The sequence below is a fragment of the Periophthalmus magnuspinnatus genome, chromosome 18 (genome assembly GCF_009829125.3).
Source record: "Periophthalmus magnuspinnatus isolate fPerMag1 chromosome 18, fPerMag1.2.pri, whole genome shotgun sequence".
Taxonomy (NCBI): domain Eukaryota; kingdom Metazoa; phylum Chordata; class Actinopteri; order Gobiiformes; family Gobiidae; genus Periophthalmus; species Periophthalmus magnuspinnatus.
In genome coordinates, this window is record NC_047143.1 from 18,634,225 (window position 1) to 18,655,123 (window position 20,899).

The 20,899-nt window shown below is 39.2% G+C and overlaps 2 protein-coding genes across 4 annotated transcripts in view; one reads left to right on the plus strand and one right to left on the minus strand.

Annotated features, from left to right (window-relative positions):
* Window positions 1–14,077, plus strand: part of lrch4 (leucine-rich repeats and calponin homology (CH) domain containing 4) — a 50,277-nt gene extending 36,200 nt beyond the window's left edge. The window contains exons 10-18 of one of the 3 annotated variants that reach the window (XM_033983484.2): window positions 1,903–2,064; window positions 3,240–3,308; window positions 3,613–3,667; window positions 3,758–3,815; window positions 5,650–5,757; window positions 5,849–5,940; window positions 7,434–7,571; window positions 8,296–8,373; window positions 9,148–11,445. In XM_033983484.2, the coding sequence (XP_033839375.1) occupies window positions 1,903–2,064; window positions 3,240–3,308; window positions 3,613–3,667; window positions 3,758–3,815; window positions 5,650–5,757; window positions 5,849–5,940; window positions 7,434–7,571; window positions 8,296–8,373; window positions 9,148–9,360 (973 nt within the window). In that variant the 3' untranslated portion in view covers window positions 9,361–11,445. Of the gene's footprint in view, window positions 1–1,902; window positions 2,065–3,239; window positions 3,309–3,612; window positions 3,668–3,757; window positions 3,816–5,649; window positions 5,758–5,848; window positions 5,941–7,433; window positions 7,572–8,295; window positions 8,374–9,147; window positions 11,446–13,465 lie in introns of those variants that run through there. The other 2 variants (XM_033983486.2, XM_033983485.2) reach the window with 2 other exon arrangements.
* The window catches only part of adam19a (ADAM metallopeptidase domain 19a), a 281,413-nt gene that overhangs the window by 123,241 nt on the left and 137,273 nt on the right, over window positions 1–20,899 (minus strand). The gene's annotated exons all lie outside the window — the stretch shown is intronic.

Below are 20,899 nucleotides of genomic sequence, written 5' to 3' on the forward strand. Positions count from 1 at the left end.
TACAGCCTCCTTTGTGTACAGGAAGCACGCTCATATATTCATCCAATAAGTAACTTGTGATATAGCCTCATTATTGGCTAACTGTCAGAGCCTAGCGTACATTAGCTTCTGACTAAGTGTGCATACTGTCATAGATGGAGATAAAGGCTTTCAGTGGTTTATCATTTTGTCTGACTTCCTCCTGCACTCCACAAGGTCACTTAACTGGATGTTTGAGGAGCTGGGAAAAGTCAACACTACGCAGTTCCCATAACTTCCACACATTTAGCTGTGTCTTACTCAAAGCCTTCAGGCTACATGACGCTGTCCACCTGCATAAAGAAATCGCAAATCTAGGGCAATTTGTGGAGATGAAGTACTGTATACTGTATCATTGTGGGAAGTTACTAACTCGCTGTTCAGAGTTCAGGTCAAGGCAGAAGTACAAAGTTTTAATTTCCCATCCAAAGAGAATGTGGTTTACATCTCTGCTATTTCAACTACTACTTTTACAATCACCACAACACATAATACAGTAACATGTTATAATAACTACACCTTAATTAGAATTATAAAGAATGAAGAAAGTCTTAAATTATAATGAACAAATAGTTTACTAAGAATGTGTCAGGCTTGCTTAGTAACTACTTGATTATAAGATAGCCCTTATTCTTAATCCTAACCTTTTTATTATGTAGTTACTAAACCTAAATCTGTTAATCAAGTCATCATGCATTATTAAGATTGCAAATATTATAATTATAAAGTGTATTACCAATACTACCGATACTACATAAACAACTACTGTTCCACATGTTTGAAATATTTAATTTAATTATGTTGGTTAAAATGGACGAGACACATGTTCAGTATTTTTATGCAGTCTCTAATTTTAAGTTCACATACCTGTATAACTCATTAACCAATCAGAGCATCAAATTTGTTAAACCGCTCACTGCAGTATCATATGTAGAGGAAACATTTGGATGCAATCAATATCATATGATTGCAATGTCATATGTAGAGGAAGTCCACTGTTTATTTACTGAACAGAGAACCTAAAGTTCAGGTTCAAGTGCAGAATATTTTCTAGTAATAAAAAATCCAAGTACATTTTTTGTCTTTTTGTTTACTGGAGGTGTGGTCAGCAATAATAGTTTAGTATTTTAACTTGGACCATGGCAAGTGTGTACTGCACATTTTGTACACAAAGTAATTCAATTGTTTTTCATAACAAGTTAGTTTACCACAGAGTAAAAGCAGTGAAATCCTGGTTTATTCCTGATTGTTCTGAGTTTTGCATAGAACACCACCAGACTAAATCCAATTGCTTAAGGTTATATACGATTACAACATGAGCAGTTCCAATGGGCTGCTGGCTTGTTCATGAGCAGCATTAGCAATGTTGTTGTCAGTGCAAGTTTTGTTCTGTGTACTCAGAACAAATGACTAAGCACAGCCATATTAACCAAATGCACAGTGAACTATTGGGAAAGAGTCTTCTTCACAAGGGAAGTATGCCTCTATAAACAGACTCAGCGGATGCTCCACGGACAGGCCCCCCACACTTCCTCTGGGACCTCCACAAATAGGACATACAAACTCCAAATGGGAGCTGGACACAGTTTCTAAACACCATTGAACTGATACAAAGGAAGTGTGGCATACAAGAAATAGGTCTGTGTCTTATCCTACTTATTGTAAAAATTTGTCATTTTTTTTCTTTTTTACAGGAAAGCTCTTATCAGCTGTCCAAATCTTGCATCTTGCAAATCTATATTTTTGGGGACACATTTTTCAAAAGGGCATAGGAATGCTGTACCAGCATTCTGAATTTGATTATTTTTTCTTGAAATAATAAATATCATTTTTTTCAATACATTGGTTTAACTTTTGTCATTGTCATTTTGTTAATATGCTCAGGTCCAGTCTCCATGTGGACACCTGCAGCCCCTCATCTACATTGTCTTCGTCCCCCGTCCTGTCCCCATCCAGTCCCACATTAGAGGAGCGCAGACGTCCGGGAACACTGCAGATCTGGCAAGAGCGAGAGAGGCAGCAGCAACAGCAGAGAGAGAAGGCCAGGTACACACCCACACAATCAGAGCTACAGGAAGTTTTATATGCAAGCTCCCATTACAGAAGTGCATTTTAGAAGCATTTATATGTAAAAGCAAATGTGATCTGCTTGTGCAATACAGGTGTGGTAAGAGTCAAGTAAGGAAGTTTGAGCTATTTGAGCTGTACTTAGCTATTTAAGGATTTGTTTTGGGTTTCCATGCTCTTTTGGTGATATTACATTGACTTACAGAAATTTCCTGTAGACTAAATCTGACCTTAACCATATTTATTCCTTGCCCATTCACCATATCAAAATTGTGACTAAACAAAGACTAAATCCAAAACTAAACATACTAACATGGACAAGACCAGGGCTGAACAAGGATTATAACGGGACCAAACTAAGACCCCAACCGTACATAAAGTGTGAACATCATGTTGATCTAATAATTAAGGATTTATATCATGGGGACCTGATTTTTGTCCCCATAAATTTGTGTGGACCATGACTGGTCCACACAAATTGAGTGTGTCCCCACAATGTGATAAATACCTATCCACCAAAATCAGGACTAAACTGGGACCATGGACGCAAGACTAGAACAGGACCAAACCAGGACAGTCTGAACACAGCCAAAATGTATGCATCCAAGACAAAACTATAATATTTTATGCAGGTCACACATGGAGATTCAAGGTTTCCAAATCTTGGCCAAAGACTGGCAAAGACAACAAACTCTAAAACAAGGGGCTCATTCAGACCTTACCTAATACCATTTACTATTGTGTATTCACTTCAAACTTTATTAGCTCTATAAACTGGTCCAATGTGTGAATCCGGTATTTATTATTGACAGTAGGATTTTTTTTGCTGCCCATTCCGAATTTCTCAAACATGATACTTAAGGTCAGAATAGTGAATATTGTCTTTTCCGCATCAACATTTGTTATAGTTAGTTTGAAGTTTTGATTCATTTTCGATTGCAACGTCTCCTTGCATTTGTTACTGCCACTCAAGAACCATTATTCAAAGCATGACCTCTATTCAAATTTTAAATGTGCAGTAGCTATTGGGGTTACGCTCAAATAAAGCCCACATTGGTTGGTTGGTTAGTCACGGATATCACATGACCAGCCTGTCCAGCTGTGTGTCTGCTCTGCTATTGCTCTTCTAATTAACTCAAAACTTTGTTTCACAGTCTGCTGAGGTCATCCAGCAAGACAGGAAGTCATGTGACCCCTACTCCGCACACAGGAACTCTATCAGGGTAAGCACCACAAATCTTAACAGAGATCAGGATTGGAGTGGGGTAATTAATAAAGAACACATAGCTTGGAAAACAAATTTAATGGTGACATTTTTGAATTGTATTTATAGCTTGGTTTCCTTACAGTAAAACTATAAGACAGCAAGGGATTTTTGTATTAGAGGCCAGAAAGCCAGAAATATTCCCAAAAGGGATAGAATAGACGATTATTCAAATATAGCTGATCTTCTTTCTACCACTCATAAAAGAAGGCCCAGCATATTTAAGTGTGAAAGTAAATACATTGTGTTGTATCTCCCTCTAGTGGCAGTTCACCAGAGAACAACAGTTCCCACACAGGTCTGCGCCAAAGATGTGCAGTAAGTTCTGGTGTATCTTGCCTGTTAAAGTGTCAGATTTTCATTGAGTTTTTACAAATTTGTGCCATTGTAATTCTGTGTCTTTTCCAGAGCGCAGACCAAATGCGAAGTGTGTCACCATGTCTGCAGCGTTCCAGCAGCAAGACAGGTACTTTATGCTGTTTATTGAAAATAGCCTTGTGTGCTTTTTAAAGAGGGCATATTAAGTAAAATATATTTGAATATGCTTTTAACTAGTTTATAGCAGCATGTCTTCACCATTAGCATCCTCTGAGTTGTATTTTTATTGATTCTTCATGCATGTTTGCGTCATACTGTATTATTCTGCATTCAATCTCTACCCACAGTTGTGTGTTTCCTTTAAATAATTCCAAAAAATTCTGGGTCATTAGTGTAGGGTTCAAAGCCTTTTTCAAAAATATGTAAATGAAAATCCACTGATTGTTATGGTAAAATACCACTATGAGGAGGTGGGATCTATCAGTTCTGCAGTTTTGAACATAAAGTCAGTGGACCTGTTTTTATTAGTGAGTCATAGGTATGTTATAGTTTCATACTACACATGTGGACAAAATTGTTGGTACCCTTCAGCTAATGAAAGAAAAACTCACAATGGTCACAGAAATAACTTGAATTTGACACAAGTAATAATAAATTAAAATTCTATGAAATTTAACCAATGAGAGTCAGACATTGCTTTTTAACCATGCTTCATCAGAATTACTTAAAAAAATAAACTCATGAAACAGGCCTGGACAAACATGATGGTACATGATAAACCAAGGTGTGTCCAATGATCACAGGTGTCTACATCTTGTAATCAGTCACTGGGCCTATATATAGGGCTACAGGTCATCACTGTGCTGTTTGGTGACATTGTGTGTACCACACTCAACATGGACCAGAGGAAGCAAAAGAAAGCGTTTCAGGAGATTAGAAAGAAAATTATAGACAAGTATGTAAAAGGTAAAGGCTATAAGACCATCTCCAAGCAGCTTGATGTTCCTGTGACTACAGTTGCACATATTATTCAGAAATTTAAGATCCATGGGACTGTAGTTAACCTCCCTGGACGTGGCCGCAGGAGGAAAATTGATGACAAATTAAAGAGACGGATAATACAAATGGTAACAAAAAAAATTTAACTTTTTGGCAAGGCGCATCAGCTCTATGTTCACAGATGGAAAAATGAAGCATATCAAGAAAAGAGCACTGTCCCTACTGTGAAACATGGAGGAGGCTCTGTTATGTTCTGGGGCTGCTTTGCTGCATCTGGTACAGGGTGTCTTGAATCTGTGCACGGTACAATGAAATCTCAAGACTATCAAGGGATTCTAGAGAGAAATGTGCTGGCCAGTGTCAGAAAGCTTGGTCTCAGTCGCAGGTCATGGGTTTTGCAACAGGACAATGACCCAAAACACACAGCTAAAAACACCCAAGAATGACTAAGAGGAAAACATTGGACTATTCTAAAGTGGCCTTCTATGAGCCCTGAACTAAATCCTATTGAGCATCTTTGGAAGGAGCTGAAACATGCCGTCTAGAAAAGGCACCCTTCAAACCTGTGACAACTGGAGCAGTTTGCTCATGAGGAGTGGGCCAAAATACCTGCTGAGAGGTGCAGAAGTCTCATTGACAGTTACAGGAATCATTTGATTGCAGTGATTGCCTCAAAAGGTTGTGCAACAAAATATTAAGTTATATTATTTTTGTTCAGGCCTGTTTCGTGAGTTTATTTTTGTAAATAATTCTGTTGAAGCATGGTTGAAAAGCAATGTCTGACTTTCATTGGTTAAATTTTATAGAATTTTTATTATTTTGTCAGATTCAAGTTATTTCTGTGACCATTGTGAGTTTTTCTTTCATTAACCAATGGGAACCAATTTTGTCCATGTGTGTAAATACCCAGAAAAAGCAGAATATATTTTCTTTAAATGTAGTGCTGTGCTTAGTGCTTATTTTCTATTTGGTCTTATTTGAAGTTGTAGATGCCCCCTCCTCTCCAAAGACGTCCTCTCCGCCTGGTCAGGCTCCAAAACCCAACAGCTTCCTTTTCCGAACCTCGTCCCGCAGCACAGTCAAGTCACCGGGTACAACAACATAACACTTGCTTTTGACCTGTAAATGTGGAAATCTGTTACTTTATTGAGATTTTAACAAACAAATTGGTTTTATTTCCAGGGGTAACACTCAGCGAATCTGGACGAAGTGAGTCTCGAATGACCCTGCGCTCACCCAAAGAGGACAGGCCAGACGTCACACAGATACGCAGGGTAAAAACTAATAGTCTTACTTTGGTTTACATTTTAAAAGCTCACTTGCACTTTCTAGTAGAGAAATGCTTGTGGAATGCATTTTATTTAAACCATTCACATTCCTTCCCACTTTCTAAGAAAAACATCTGTGGCTGGTTTAGCATATTACAGTATTTCATATGTCTGAAACAAAATCATTTTTGTCTTTGGGACAGTTCGTTGAGCAAATCTGTCCAGATCTAGAACAGAAGAGCTTAAACTTGAAAGTCATAGTCATGTCAACAAAACATGTTAATATGGCTGTAGGCCTTAGTCCAGTGGTTCCTAACCTGGGTTAGATGGAACCCTAGGGGTTCAGTGAGTCAGTCTCAGGGGTTCAGCGGAGGTCAAGACACACACCCGACTCATATGATTCGCGGACTGCGAGCATCTCCAGACGCAGGCCGTGTCCCAATTCGACAAATGCACCCTTTGATATGCCTATCGAAGTACCCACCCGACTTAAATGAGCCGTTCTAACAGCATAAAAACATAAAACGACATAAAAACGAAGAAAAGGAACAGACTTTGCTGTGAAAATGACATGAGAGTGGCACTTGCCAAGGTGAAGCCACGCGTGTTTGAACTGGTCTCTCAAAGGCAACAGCAGAAGTCACACTGATTTGCAGTAAATATTCATTATTATTCTAGCCTGATGGAATTGTGTTAAAATGTTAAAAATAATAAATACCACAAATACAATAAGTTCATTATTGGAATACATAAGGTTAAAAATTAAAATAATTTCAGTGTGGTAGTATTAAAAAAGTCGTGAGTTCATGCATTGTATTTGTTTTATTCTTTGAACACAGTGATGTTATGCACGGTTCATTTTGTGCACCAGTAAAACATACTTATGTCTTGAATTTGAAAAAAAATAATATTTTATTTTTCAATAAAGAAGGGTTCGGTGAATATGCATATGAATCTGGTGGGGTTTAGTACCTCCAACAAGGTTAAGAACCACTGCCTTAGTCATTTAGTTAATTAATCGGTCGATGGTGTCTCAGTCGACCAAATCTTATATTAGTCAACTAATCATTTTATTTTGAGTTTAAGGATTTATATGGGACAACAGGAGATAGGAGAATATATGACGTTACTTGGCTGATGATTTGGTAGTTAATCTATATACAGTTTCCTTGTACATTTATATATAAATAGTTGTTTTTACATGAACTTCTGTGGAGTTGTAGTTTTGAGAGTGTTTGGGTTGGATACATGGTCAGATGATAGTAGTTTTGATTTTTGTAGTTTTTTGATTTTCTTGTCTTTTTGTCAACTAAGCGGTCGATAGGGTATCTCATTAGTAGACCAAGAATCTCTTTAGCCGACTAGGGCCCTACACGTTAACCTCCTGGACAAATGCAGAATTAATCAACTTTGTTAATTATTTCTGTATTTGTCTAGCCCTCAATAGAAATAAAAAGAGAAAAAACTCCCCAAACTGAATTGGCTTTGTTATTTGTCAGACTCTTGAGACCCGTCTGAAGATAAGTCTCCCTGATGACCTGGGTGAGGCGCTGTCCAACGGCACTGTGCTCTGTCAGCTGGTCAACCACATCCGGCCCCGATCTGTGTCCATCATCCACATCCCCTCCCCTGCTGTGGTGAGTCCTCCTCCTGGCCTAGCATGCTCACACTTCAGCATAAAGGTCCAAGAATCCTGGATCATTTAGGGCCTGTCTGTGCGGAGTTTGTATGCACTGGTATTTATCATTTACCATTTACATTTATATTTTAAGTACTCCTGACTAAGATCTTTGCTCAAATGGGTGGGTGCTATGGTCACCCACCACTCCTAACTGTTGACCTAGCGATGGGTCAAATGCTATAAAGCTGAAGATAATGAGCTTTGATGCTATAAAGTGCTGCTGATAGTATTATAGCAAAATCTGCCATGTGTACCACAGTGCATAATGTAAATGGAGATTAACTGGACAAAACAATATAAAAGTAAGCAAAAGAGCCACGGAACAACTTGATAAACTGCTGGATCACTAATGTTGCATTGATCACACTAGTGTCAAAATACTTTTAAATGAATGGTTTATGGTTTAAAGTTTAGTATATAGAATCTTAAAATCTATTGGTTTAACATTAGGCTAACTGCTTATTCTTTAAATTTTACCAATTTAAAAATGTTAAGTTGATTTATGCCTTCTGCTTTGTGAAAATGTGTCTGTAGTGATAGTGTTAGTATCTCATAGGCATAAATCAAGTCAAGAAACCGATGAATGAAGAGGGATACAAATCTCAATTCAAATAAAATGGCCTTGTCTTCCATTCCCCACAGGGTAACACATCATGTATTCACTTTGCTTTGTTTTTCAGCCAAAGCTCAGCCCGGCCAAGTGTCGACTGAATGTGGAGAACTTCATCGCTGCATGTCGCAAACTGGGGGTTCCAGAGGTAATTTTTTTTTAATGTGTCCTGTCATAATAAACATCCAATAGTAAAGCTTTAATAGTAAAAAGACAAACAAACTGCACCACTGACAGTTAGACATATCTATTCTACTATTCATAATTTGTAACTGTTTGTGAAGAGTTGATGTCTCTTGGCTTATGTCAGAGTATGCCAATATTTCTTTTTCAGCATTTTAAGCTACAAAGCTGCATAAGACTAAAATTGCCATAATATTTTGTATATATAGTACAGTAAACAAACATTATAGTTTTGATGCATGTATCCACCTAATTATGGCCATTTTAGTACTTCTTAAATGTTATGTTGAAGTTTTGTGCCACACCAGTCTCATCACAGGGTGCCTACACATTTGTTTTGAAATGAGTCAAAACGAGTCAAAAGTCTAATCTAAATTACATTAATGTCTCATTTTCTTCGTATTCTTCATTCTTTTATGAGACAAATAGTGCCAGGATACACTTTAAAAGAAACCAGCTTGTGCTGGTTATAAAGACGTTGGAGATGTGACTTTTTATTCAGGTTAGATTTTCCAGGCCATTTGTAAATAGTGTGTTGAAAAGATATTTTTGGCTCATTCTTGTACTCCTAGTCCTGAAATGACATTTTGTCCTGACTGAGTCTCATTTTTACACAAAACACTTGACCTTTATTAAAGTGTCATCACCTGAACAGTCTGTAGGACCCTTTGTTGTGTGTATGTGCTTTCTCTGTGGCTTGTGTCTCTAATTTGTCCTGTCTCTCTTGTCTCGTGTCCAGATGGACATGTGTACGTCCTCTGATCTGCTTCTGTGTAAGCTGCCTCCTGTGCTGCACTGTGTGGGAGCCCTTCTGGCCCTGGATGTAGGGGTGCTGAGGGAGGATTCGGTCCCCAGTGGTGCCTCATCGTCGCTTCTGTCCACAGACTTCCTGCTCTTTTACAGCGTTGCCATGGCGCTGCTCTACATGCTGTACTGCTACCTGCTCACATAAAGACACTCCCAGTCCTTTATATGTGCCCGCATACAGCTGCTGCAGAGGAGTGTCCCACAGCTGAGCACCTTGTGACAAACAGTAAAACAAAGCATTTTCTCTAGAATGGAGTTTCTAGCAAACACAAGCACTACACAGAGCACAGGACAGAGATGCCTTAGCCTTTAGCCTCGCCTTGTCCCTCCGACAGCTGCACAGCATGTTTGGAACAATAGGAGCGGAGGAGCAGGACAGGGCTGTCCACAGGCACACAGCCCGAGCTTCACTCAGCAGTAACTTAATATGGACTGTTGCTTTGTACTGTGAAATTATGCATTTAATTTGTCACTGCAGAAATTGGTATTGTCCATGAACAATGGCAGAATATACATTCATATTCATGAGCAGACAAAGTGAGCCAATTTAAGTGAAGGAGTGTATAGTGGCATGTTGCAGTAGGGAAAGCGCATGTTATTGGGAACAAGTTGCATCCAGAACTTTACAGAAAAAAAAGAGCAGGGTATTGTAAGAAATAAGAGGATCCTCAAGTGAAATCTCGACCTGGCCTGTTGTGCCTCAGCAGCTCTGCCTTCTCCAAACCGTTCCTTTAACTATGAAAATGTGAATGTGATTTTAGCCTTTACATGAAGTCAGACTTAACTGACTGACCACTACACCACCCACTTGGGACAGCAGGTGACGCTGTTGTCGCATTAGTGGGCCAAACTAATGGTACAAACCCTCTGAAGTTCAGGAGGTTATGAATTTAGAGTTTGGTCTTTGGAGTTAATTTGGACCTGACCATTTTCATATTCTTTTGTAAAAATGTAAACATCTTAAATTATTGTTATTTTCTTTTTCTTTATTTATTTTGTGTTGGATCAGTTCTACAAAATAGGCTGCGGTAGAATCAGTTAGACAAAGCATGGAGTGTGCTTAAAATAATGCACATACAGGTCAGCTCATAGTGATCAATATTCAATTATACTCAGTTTAAATATCATTGATCGCTGATGTTAGCCTAGCGTCGGACTGGTAAATCACTGATCCTTGGAGGCTACATCTAACACATGCAGTCTGGGCTTTTTCCACCTTAGATCGATCACTGTTCAACAGCACAGCCCGATTAGAGCTCACCGGACTGATGGGACTTGTAACACTAATGCCAACACTTCACATTTCACTGCTGCCATCAAAGTCAGACTATAGGGGCCTAGACTCAAGTGAACTTAGTAAATATTTCTGTCACTGGGAGAACAAAGTTATTTGGGGTTTATGCAGTTTACTAATTAGTTCCATAGATACATTTGGGACTGGGCACTATAAAAATATATATATATATATATATTTTCTCCTCATAATTATAACATGTTTTGATATTATTTGAACATCAAGTAAAAAGTAAGATGCTATTTAATATTAAAAAAATCAGGCCTTCTCAATCTTGATCTCCATTAAATGTTAATTGCCCAATTTTTTCAAAGTGAAAAAAACAAGGAAAAGGAAGGAAAATGCAATTAAACACCGTTATTGCCCCTTTACATATTTCCTTGTGAAAAAATTGCCCCTTTACATATTTTCTTGCGTTTATATTCATATTAAGTTGTTTTTGTTTGTTTTTTTAAGTTTATATTTTGAATTGTCATGAAGCCTAAACTTTCTCCTTAGTATTTTGACTTAGATCATCTGTCAATCCCAGTGGCACAATCCAACATGTAAACAAAAGCCATTCTGTTGAAATAACACGACGTTTTGTAAGCTGAGTCACCGATATGCATCCTGGGAAATGTAGACTGTCCATTTCACATCACAGACACTGTCCACTGTAAAATCTACACCCAACGCCTGTTTAAGCTTTTTTAATGAGTACCTAGCCTGCTGTTCCGATGAACTTTCTACTGGTTGAATGCAGATGGATATTTTGTAAACTGGATAAGCACCTACATCAACCTGACCTTGCTATAATCTTTAATACATTAGTGAAGCAGAAATATTGTTGTACTTTATATTTATATCTTACCTTAAGAATCTTTTTTGAGTTTATATAAATCTATATTGACGTTTTTTCTCCTTGTTGTAAAGAAATTATTAAAACCTTTGAACATGTGTTTTGTCTGCTTATGCTGCTTTCATGCTTTATGAGGTCTATAGTGACGAGGTCATCTGCAGGAGCCTAACAGCCTGGACAAAGCCTATTTCTTCAACCTATTCAGTTCCATATCCCTTTTGACCACTAGAGGCCAGCAAATCAAAAGCCTTCACCTGTAATAGCCATACACTGTAAATGCAGATTTGTCTAGTACTCTAAATGCTGCCTAGTAACAGTGGCACATTTGCCATGGTTGATCATAACACTACAATAACATAACTTTATTTGATCAGATGATGTAGCATAATTTAAATGTATAAATTAGGAATAAAATCTGTTAGCTGTTGAATTGTATGAGTTTTGGCCATGTAATTGGTGCATGATTGTGTATTCTTGGCCAGTTGCTGATATGACAGGCCTGCAGTTCCCCTCTTTGCCCTTTGCTCGTTGCACTAACCTCTCTGTGAACAGCAAGTTTTCTAGGATCCCAGATGTCCTGTTCTGGAGTAGGTGAGTACACACCTACTGCATCAGTCTCACAGTTGTATTCAGTTTCTATTCAAAGGTGAGGTCTTTGCTTCAGCCTGCTGCCTCCTCTGTATGCACAGCCACTCCTGCCTGCCCCATGGATACAGTTCATGTGCAGGCATCAATCAAACATATAGTCTGTATAATAAGCTACACTGTATTGTGTGCATACTCAATTTGGGTTAGGCCTACCTCTCCACAAATGTGAAATGTCGGCCTAACTTTGGCTCCAGGCAAAGCATCCATGGATACAAATAGATAGCGGACCCTCCTTATATGCTGCTTATGTTTGGTTAAAAAGTTCTTTGTATCCTATTCCCTTTACAGCCTATTTAGAAATAACAAATTCAAACCATTCTCAAATTAAATGTGGGTTTATATATTTTGTGTTTAAGTTGGCTATTGTTTAGATTCATTAAGCTTGGGCCTTGTTGCGCTGCTTTACTGGTTCCAAAATGCAGATTGCTTATTGCAAATCAGAGTGGCTCCAAGTCTCATTCAAGTTTCATTTAATAAGTTTTTATTTCAGTTTGGGAGACAATAGACACTCCACTTGAGAACCAGTGTGAGTCTAATAAGAGAGTTATTGAACCCTTTAAGGGTGAATTCACTAGGGAATGAAGGTGTCTGTCGTTCAAGTCATTGTACACTAAAGCATTGAGGAAATAGATTTAAAGACATTTAATGGCAAGTGCTTTACATGAAATATTTCACAGTATGGCATTAAAATTAAGAATGCATGCAGTATTTCTCAGTATGCACCTGTAACTGAATAAATGCCAAAATAATGCCAGAAAGTTTAATGCCATACTGTGGAACATTACAAGCAAAGGAAAGCAACATCCCATCATTATTCTGTTAAACGAAGGTTTAAACTGTCAGAAAAATGTTGTCTCTGCATTTTGGATGGCATTTTCCCTTTGACGACATAAGTAGGCCTAGATAGGTAGAACTCACTGCTACGACACACAAACTGCCACTTAACTGATGTAAAACTATGATAAATATTCACCACAGGCGCTATCCCACTAAAGTAATAAGTAGAAAAACACGAAAACCTGTCATGCACTTTAACTAAAGCCTAAATTGGCATCTAGATTACTGTAGTTTCTCTCGCTCTCTAAACTGGAGTACCTGATGGCAGAGGTAGCACTTATACTTATAGTATTCTTTGTATTAGAGAACAAATTTTTGATAAGATTTGAGCTGTATAATAGAATAAATAACTCCTATGACTATGATACAAACTACTAACTACTACTACTGTTTCATTCTGCTATTCATTTATTACAGTTTGTGCTTCATAACCATATTGTACATTTAGAATAGTTGTTTTGGGTATAATTCTACTTTAGGGTTATTGTGTTAGTGGCATAAATTTGTTTCAGTATTATTGTTTATTGTCTATATTTTCTTCAACAATATATTGTACTTTACATTGGTTGTGACAGGTCTAAGAATTATTGCTTCTGAGTTTCTGGATCCTGAAAATGTTCCTTCTGTCCCTAGGAGCAGCTATGCCCCCCTGCACTGCTGCTGGAAGAGGGCCTGAGCAGGGTGGCTCAGCTGGTGCAGGCTTTGGTGGAGGTCTCTGATGGAGTCCACGGGACGCGCAGAACAGAGCAGAGCAGGGTCACCTTTACTCTGTGACAAACAGAGCATGGACTGGACTTCCCACCACCAACCATACATTCCTCGCTCCCCCTTTGTATTTTTCTAAAGAATGTGTTAAATATACACCATGTAACTTTTCAGGTGGATGTTCTCTATCTGCTACAATGTTCTATAGCATGCCATTAAGACTTACATATAACTTGCATTTTAATAATTACAGGTGTTTTTATTGTTCAAAAATATTTTAGTGAAATCTTTTTTATTGTTCAAAAATACTAGGGAAAAACATTCTTATTATGAGGATGCTCTCACCAGATCTGACCCGTAACTTGGACTGGTGACATCAACTACTCTCCACTGAGATAGAGAAGATGGATTTAGTTTCACAGCGTGGCACTTTCCAGGCAAAGCAATAACATCAAGTTGGTGGCACACCATCCACCCGAAAAGTTCCAGTGCATCTTTAATCAATGCGTCTTCATATCAATGTAATAAAATACTACTTTGAAAGATTTGCAGTCTCTTCATTTTGACCACCAAAAGAATTTACGTGATGCAAAAGCAATTTAGTCAAGTTCTGAAGACATGTATTTGTATTGTATTTGGTGACTGACCATTTTCATTTGTTTCTCTAAAGCCAATAATGTATTTGGGGTTCAATCTGGCACATGGTGAATGGCCAGTATACATTTCAAACTGTTTGTTTGAATAATAAATTGTTATAATAATACTGCATATTTACTTTTACGGAATAGAATTAGATATATCACCTAAATAACTTTGATCCTATCCTTGATAGAGAGGCTCCTTTGTTCTGACACTTAACAGTCAAGAACCTCTTATTAAGGTTAATAGAAAGGTTAATAGCTTTATTTTATTAATGGCTAGCATTCATTTACTTTGAATCTGGGGAACACTGAGAAGAGCCATTCTGTGACAACCAAACATCTTCTAGCGTTCCACAGCCAGTCTCTCAATGGTCACAACATCTTCATCCCCAACTGCAGTTTCCAACGTTTTAATGAACCCAAAGATGCTTGGCTTTTCGGTGAATGTAAAGAGAAAACTGCCCCCTGCAGAAAGTACCCTCCAAAAAAGGGCATTTTAATAAAATGGTTATCAAGGATTATCTATAAAGAAGTCTGACAATTGAAAAGGAATTTTCAATCTCAAATATATTTCTCTGTCATTGAATACAGTATTTTTCTGCAACGGGTGCCACATCATCGATCTTTATGAAAGAGAAACACAATATTATAAGATATATTCTACATGTCAAACTATAAACATACTATGATATAAAGCCGAAAGATTTGTTTACTGTTCTTGGTTTGTTCTTGAGGTCCAAGGTCTCCATTCTGTAACCCTCACTCATCGTATTCACAAGCTCCTCATCTCTTAATTGTATTCTGGAATTCTGTTGAAATCAGCATCATTCAAAATAAAGTTTGTATGTTGGAATATATATCAGCAATACAGAAATAGGCTATTGATGGTATATAGAAGGTTTTTCTTTACAATTCTTCTTTACAAACATAAAATATTGAGTATTATCTACAACCTCAATTCCAAGTTGGGACACTGTGTCTAACTTAAAAAAAATACAGAATACAGTGATTTGCAAATTCTTTTTGAACTGAATGAACTACAAAGACATGCTATTTAAAGTTCAAACTGATTAACTTTGTTTTTATGCAAATATTCACTCATTTTCAATTTGATGGCTGCAGCATGTTCCAATAATAACCAATAAGCATTTGAGAACTGAGGACACTAACTGTTGAAGCTTTGCAGAGGGAATCCTTTCCCATTCTTGCTGAATATACAACTTCAGTTGCTCAGCAGTCCGGGGTCTCCGTTGTCATATTTTGCACTTCATAATGCGTCACACATTTTCAATGGGAGACAGGTTTGGACTGTTTCATGAGGTTTTTTTTTTTATATATATAATTCTGTTGAAACATGGTTGAAAAGCAATGTCTGACTTTCATTGGTTAAGTTTAATAGAATTTTGATTTATTATTACTTTGTCAGATTCAAATTATTTCTGTGACCATTGTGAGCTTTTCTTTCATTAACTGAAGGGTACCAACAATTTTGTCCACATGTGTATCTATATGAAGAGCAGCAGCTTTAGGGTGGTGCTGGATCCCTGCTCCTCCTGTTGAATTTACACAATCGTCAACGCTCCCCTTGTCTGCCAGCATGCACAAAGTCTAAGAAATGGCTTTAACCCTTTCAGCACTTTCAGGGAAACTTTACAATGAAGAATATTCAGGCCATATGCATCATGTCATTGGGCAGTAATGTTTAAAATACTTTTTATGGAAAATTTAAAAGGTGCATTATGTAACTTTTCATGGTGATGTTATTGCATTCCCGGAAATGTTCCACAGTGGTGTATGGAGACAAACAAGTGGCGTCATGGGGGAAAGTTACATGTGAGATCTAGAGAGGCAAGCCATTCACTGTGAGAATGCATGCACGTATTTCTTAACATGCACCTGTAATTTAATACATGCCAAAAGTTTATTGTCACATTGTGTTACATTTCATACAAAGCAATGACACCCTCACAAGAAAAGTTACCTTTAAGTTATTTTACTTATGTCTACATATTGCATTTTAATACAAAACCCATGCCACCCACCCACTAGGTTATAAGACTATTTGAAATTTGGGAAGAGGCTACTGGGTTTTTCTATTTGTTTTGCTGTTACTTAAGTGATGCAAGTCTTATGTGTCTCATTCATCAGGTAGAGTGGTTAGTAGTCTGTAAAATGTTATCAATGTACTTCATCAGCTCCAAAAATCTGTACATAAACAACAACAAAAAAACAAAAAAAAAACAACAAAGCTATTAAAGAATGGACTATGTGCCTGTATGCCTTGAGTAATGTTCTTTGAAAATGTGATCCGAACCATCTGATAAAAAAATAAAGTAAGTAAACACTTGATGATAGCTTAAAGTGCATAACCAAGAGATACTGTGGAACAAGTGCAGGTTGGTCTTCCAGAGCAGCCTTTACTTGTCCGTCCACTTCCAAGGTGAATGTGGTAACTATTTGGGAATTGGAAATAATGGTGTCAGTTTCTGCAGTGGGGTCCTCAGAGGTGGAGAACTGGTGAGACAGAGATTCAGGCTTAGTGTTATGTGGACCAGGATGGTAAGACAAAATTTTATCTATTTAGAAACAAAGCCCACCTTGCCTGTCAGAATACAGTGCTTTAGAGGGATCCATGGAAACACATCCCTAACCAATGATATATCCCAGAAAGGCAACTGACATGGAGTAAAAATTCACACTTCTCTGCCTTGACGATGAGTGAGTTGGCAAGCCAGTGTTGCAGGATGGTGTATACATGATGAATATGATCTTCCTTGGACTTAAAGATCAGGATGTCGTCAAGGTAAACAAAGACATACTTGTTCAGCATGTCACAAACGACATTGTTGACCAGAGCCTGGAACATAGCAGGAGAAGAAAATGGACAAATGATTCCTGCAGCCAACAAGTCAATGACATACTTCTCCATAGTTTGTCTTTCAGGTCTGGAGACGGAGTTAATATGACCACGAGTGGGAGAAGTTCTAGGCAGAAGGTCAATGACATAGTCATACGGACGATGTGGCGGGAGTGATGTTGCCTTTGTCAGTAGGTAGCACTGCTGAAATGGCTTAGTTGAGACAGATCTGATGACAAGATGAACTCCACCTAGTAATGGAACGTATAGACCAATCAATATGGGGGTTATGATGGAGAAGCTAAGGGAAGCCGAGGATTACAGGGTGCTGTCGACTTTTCAGGATGTGAAACTGGAAGGTGTCATGATGGCTGCCAACCAGTAACAGGCGGACAAGAACAGAGAGATGTGTTATGGAACCTGTCTGTTATCCAGCGCATTAGCAAGTACGGGTGCTGGAAGAGGAACAAGACTTATTAACTGCAGGGCCAGGTTCTTATCAATAAGACTGATGTCAGAGATGGAGTCAACAAGAGTGGTCACAGTAATAGATGGGCTTGAATCTGAGGGCATTTAGGGGAAGGCGTAGAATAATCACCAATATTCCCCTTTCTACTGATAAGCCTACCTTTTTACTGGACATCTGGAAACAAAATGGCTGGGCTTTCCACAGCGGAGACAGAGATTACCCTGACGGCGGCGTTCTCACTTTTCAGGATTAAGACTGGTTCTGCCCACCCGCATGGGCTCTAAACCTCCATCATAAGGAGCTGAGATGTAGCTGACCAAATCTAATGGGGAATGTGGACAAGGGTTAGATCATCACTCAGGACGTTTTAGCCTTTTCTCTTGACGTCGAGCTTGGATGCAGTGGTTAAGTTTGGCTGCCAGCTCTATCAGGTTATCAAGGTTGGAGAGGAGAAACCAGCTCATCCTTAATGTAGTCATTCAGACTCAAGAGACAGGCATCAGTCTGAGCTGCAACATTCCACTGGCTTTGAAGGGTCCAGGTCCAGAATTTAATGGAGTAATCAGCAACAGTGTGGGCCCTGTGTTGCACTCCCATTAGACCACCAGCTGCATTGGGTCCAGAGGATGTGGCTCCGAACACCTTGCAGACACTGGTGCTCCCACTCAGCATTTTGCCACAGCTGAGCGTTTTTGGTAAGATGACTGATAGCAAATGCCACTTTAGCTTTCTTAGTGGGGAATGTGTGAGGTTGTTGTGTAAAGAGAATTGGTCAAAAGTGGATTACATCCCTCGGGGTCTCCCCCATAGTGTTCAGGTACACCTACTCGAAGTTCTGAAACAGGTCCTTGTGCAATCATCTCAACAAACGGTTGTGGTGCATACTTGGTTAGAGCCATTGCTGAGAGTGACAGAAATGGCTAGCTGGGTGACAGTGACTGCTAGTTGCTGAATCTGAGCTAGCTACAGTTGACTGATGAGCAGCAACAGCAGTAGATGCTAGCTCGGCCCGGTGTTGCATGCTAGATTTGAGTCTAACAAGCAGCTTCATCGGGCTCTCACTGTGAGCTGAGTCCACACTGGCTAGACTTGTCTTAGTAAGTCCTTCAAACAGGTATTTTTTACAAACAACAAATCAATAAACAACTAAGGAATTAATGTCTTATTTAATATCTACTAAAATCTCTTACAGTTTGGGGGATCACTACCGGAAACAGGCTGGGAAAATAAACCCAGAAACAGGTCCTTCAAACAGGAATTAACGCAGGTTCAGAATGCAGAAATGCAAATGACAGATTTGCTCAAACATAGAGGGTCTCTCTTGACTGGTCAACAAAGACTGAATGAACAGAGGGATTATATATAGGCTACTCTGATCTGATTAGGAAATGAATGGTAGCTGCAGGGAAAAACAGGCAAATGGGAACAGCCTGGGAAATGGAGCTGGACTGAGGATAAACATGAAAACAACAGGCACAACTGGGACAATACTCACAGATTTCTAATACTAGACTGAACTGAGGTGATACTTAATTACTTATTTTTTATTTTAATCTGGCACCAAAATCAGAGTTTCGTTTTTTCCATCATTAAGTTGTAAAAAGTTTTTTTCAGCAAGCCAGTTTTTGATACAAGAGAGGCACTGCAAAAGTTTTTTGTTTATTTTTATCCTGTCCAACTTTGTTTCTGTAATATAACAATACATTTATATGTCATCAGCATACAGATGATACAGTACATCCTTGAAATTATTTACAATTTGACCAATTGGAAAAATGTGCATCAGAAAAAGAAGTGGCCCCAGAACTGACCCTTGCTGAATACAGGACAAGGATGACACTTCAGACATGACATTATTGATAGAAACCAAAAAGAATCCATCACTCAGATAAGAGGAAAACCAATCAAGGACTGTCCCACAGATGCCCAAGTCTTTGTGCAAACGAACATTTTACAGCCGATGTGAGATCTAACAAAACCAAGACTTTGTAATGACCAGAGTCTGTTGCCATCAGAATATCATTAGAAACCTTCAGGAATGCCTATTGCAGAAACTTACAGCCATGCAAGAAATCTCTTAACTGTTTTGCCACCACCTTATCCATGATTTTTGATAAAAGAGCCAATTTTGATACTGGCCTATAGTTTTTGGGCTCAGACTTTGAAGTTTGGTTTCTTTTTCTTTTCTTTAAAATAGAACTAAGCACAGCTTGTTTGAAGGAGTTTGGAACCGAGCCTGTTGCAAGAGACATGCTAACCATGTTTATGACATGTGGGCTAAAAAGAGGAGGCCTGCAAGCAGGGGCCGTTCTCTGGGCTTGTACTGGACGAGAAGGCTGTTTGCGAGACAGACAGACCCTCTTTTTTTTACAGAGGGTGCTAATCTCCTTCATCTCCTCCAGAGCTGGCCTGAACAGACCCTTGGTGGGGTCATAGGCTGCATCCGGTCAGACCTGTGTGGTTAAGCCATAGGTCTCTTTCACCTGCAACAGCTAGCCCCATCACACAGCTGCAGCCTCGGACAGCTCCATGTGCAGAGCATAGGATAAGGTCATTTACCACACAGATTTCATCCCAGATGACTGTGTTTGGTGCACCCCATCTGCGTCCACAGCTGCAGGCCAAGGCACATTAAGCCTGGGGACTGCATGTTTGCATACTTCATACAGGTTGCTATTCACAGGTAAGGAACCATTGGACACACTGGGGGGTCTGGACTGGGCTGACAGAAATGTGGAGTCTTTCTCCACATCTTCCATATCCACAGTCTTAAGGAAGTCAGAAGTGGTCTCATGACCCTCTGCGTCCTCATCACCTGGGTCCATATTGAGGAGGTCCTTGAACAGTGGAAGCATATCAGTGACATCATCAAACAAGTCCACCCAGTTCTCAGCAGCTTGTGAAGGCTGGAAGGCGGCGCTGGATTAAGGGGTGGCCTCCGTCACGCATGGTCCCTGGGAGTTAGCCACCGCAACTCTGAGTCTCTTCTCTAATATTTTCTCTGGCATTAATGCACAGTAGGAGCAGGACTGGCAGTTAGCCAGTGCCGTCTGAGCGTGTTTAGCGCCCATACAATCGATGCACATCGGGTGAGGGTCCTTGCCTGATAAGATGGCATGACGTGAGGCACGGGCGGGGCAGAGCCTCCTTGGATTTCAGTGGGAGCCGACATAATGCCTGAGACGGAGAGAAGAACCAGAGTGAATGTAGTGCTAGTCTAGCTGCAATTCAGGACACAACCGTGAGAAACCTAAGCACAGGGTTTAGGTCGAGCTGTATGGTCCTGGAGGAATAGATTGTCAGCGACTACCCTTGCGGCTCGTTTGTGAAGAGTTAAACAGAAGCTAGCTAGCCAATAACACTGAGGGAGGTTGTTGTAGTGGCTTCCACGTGGG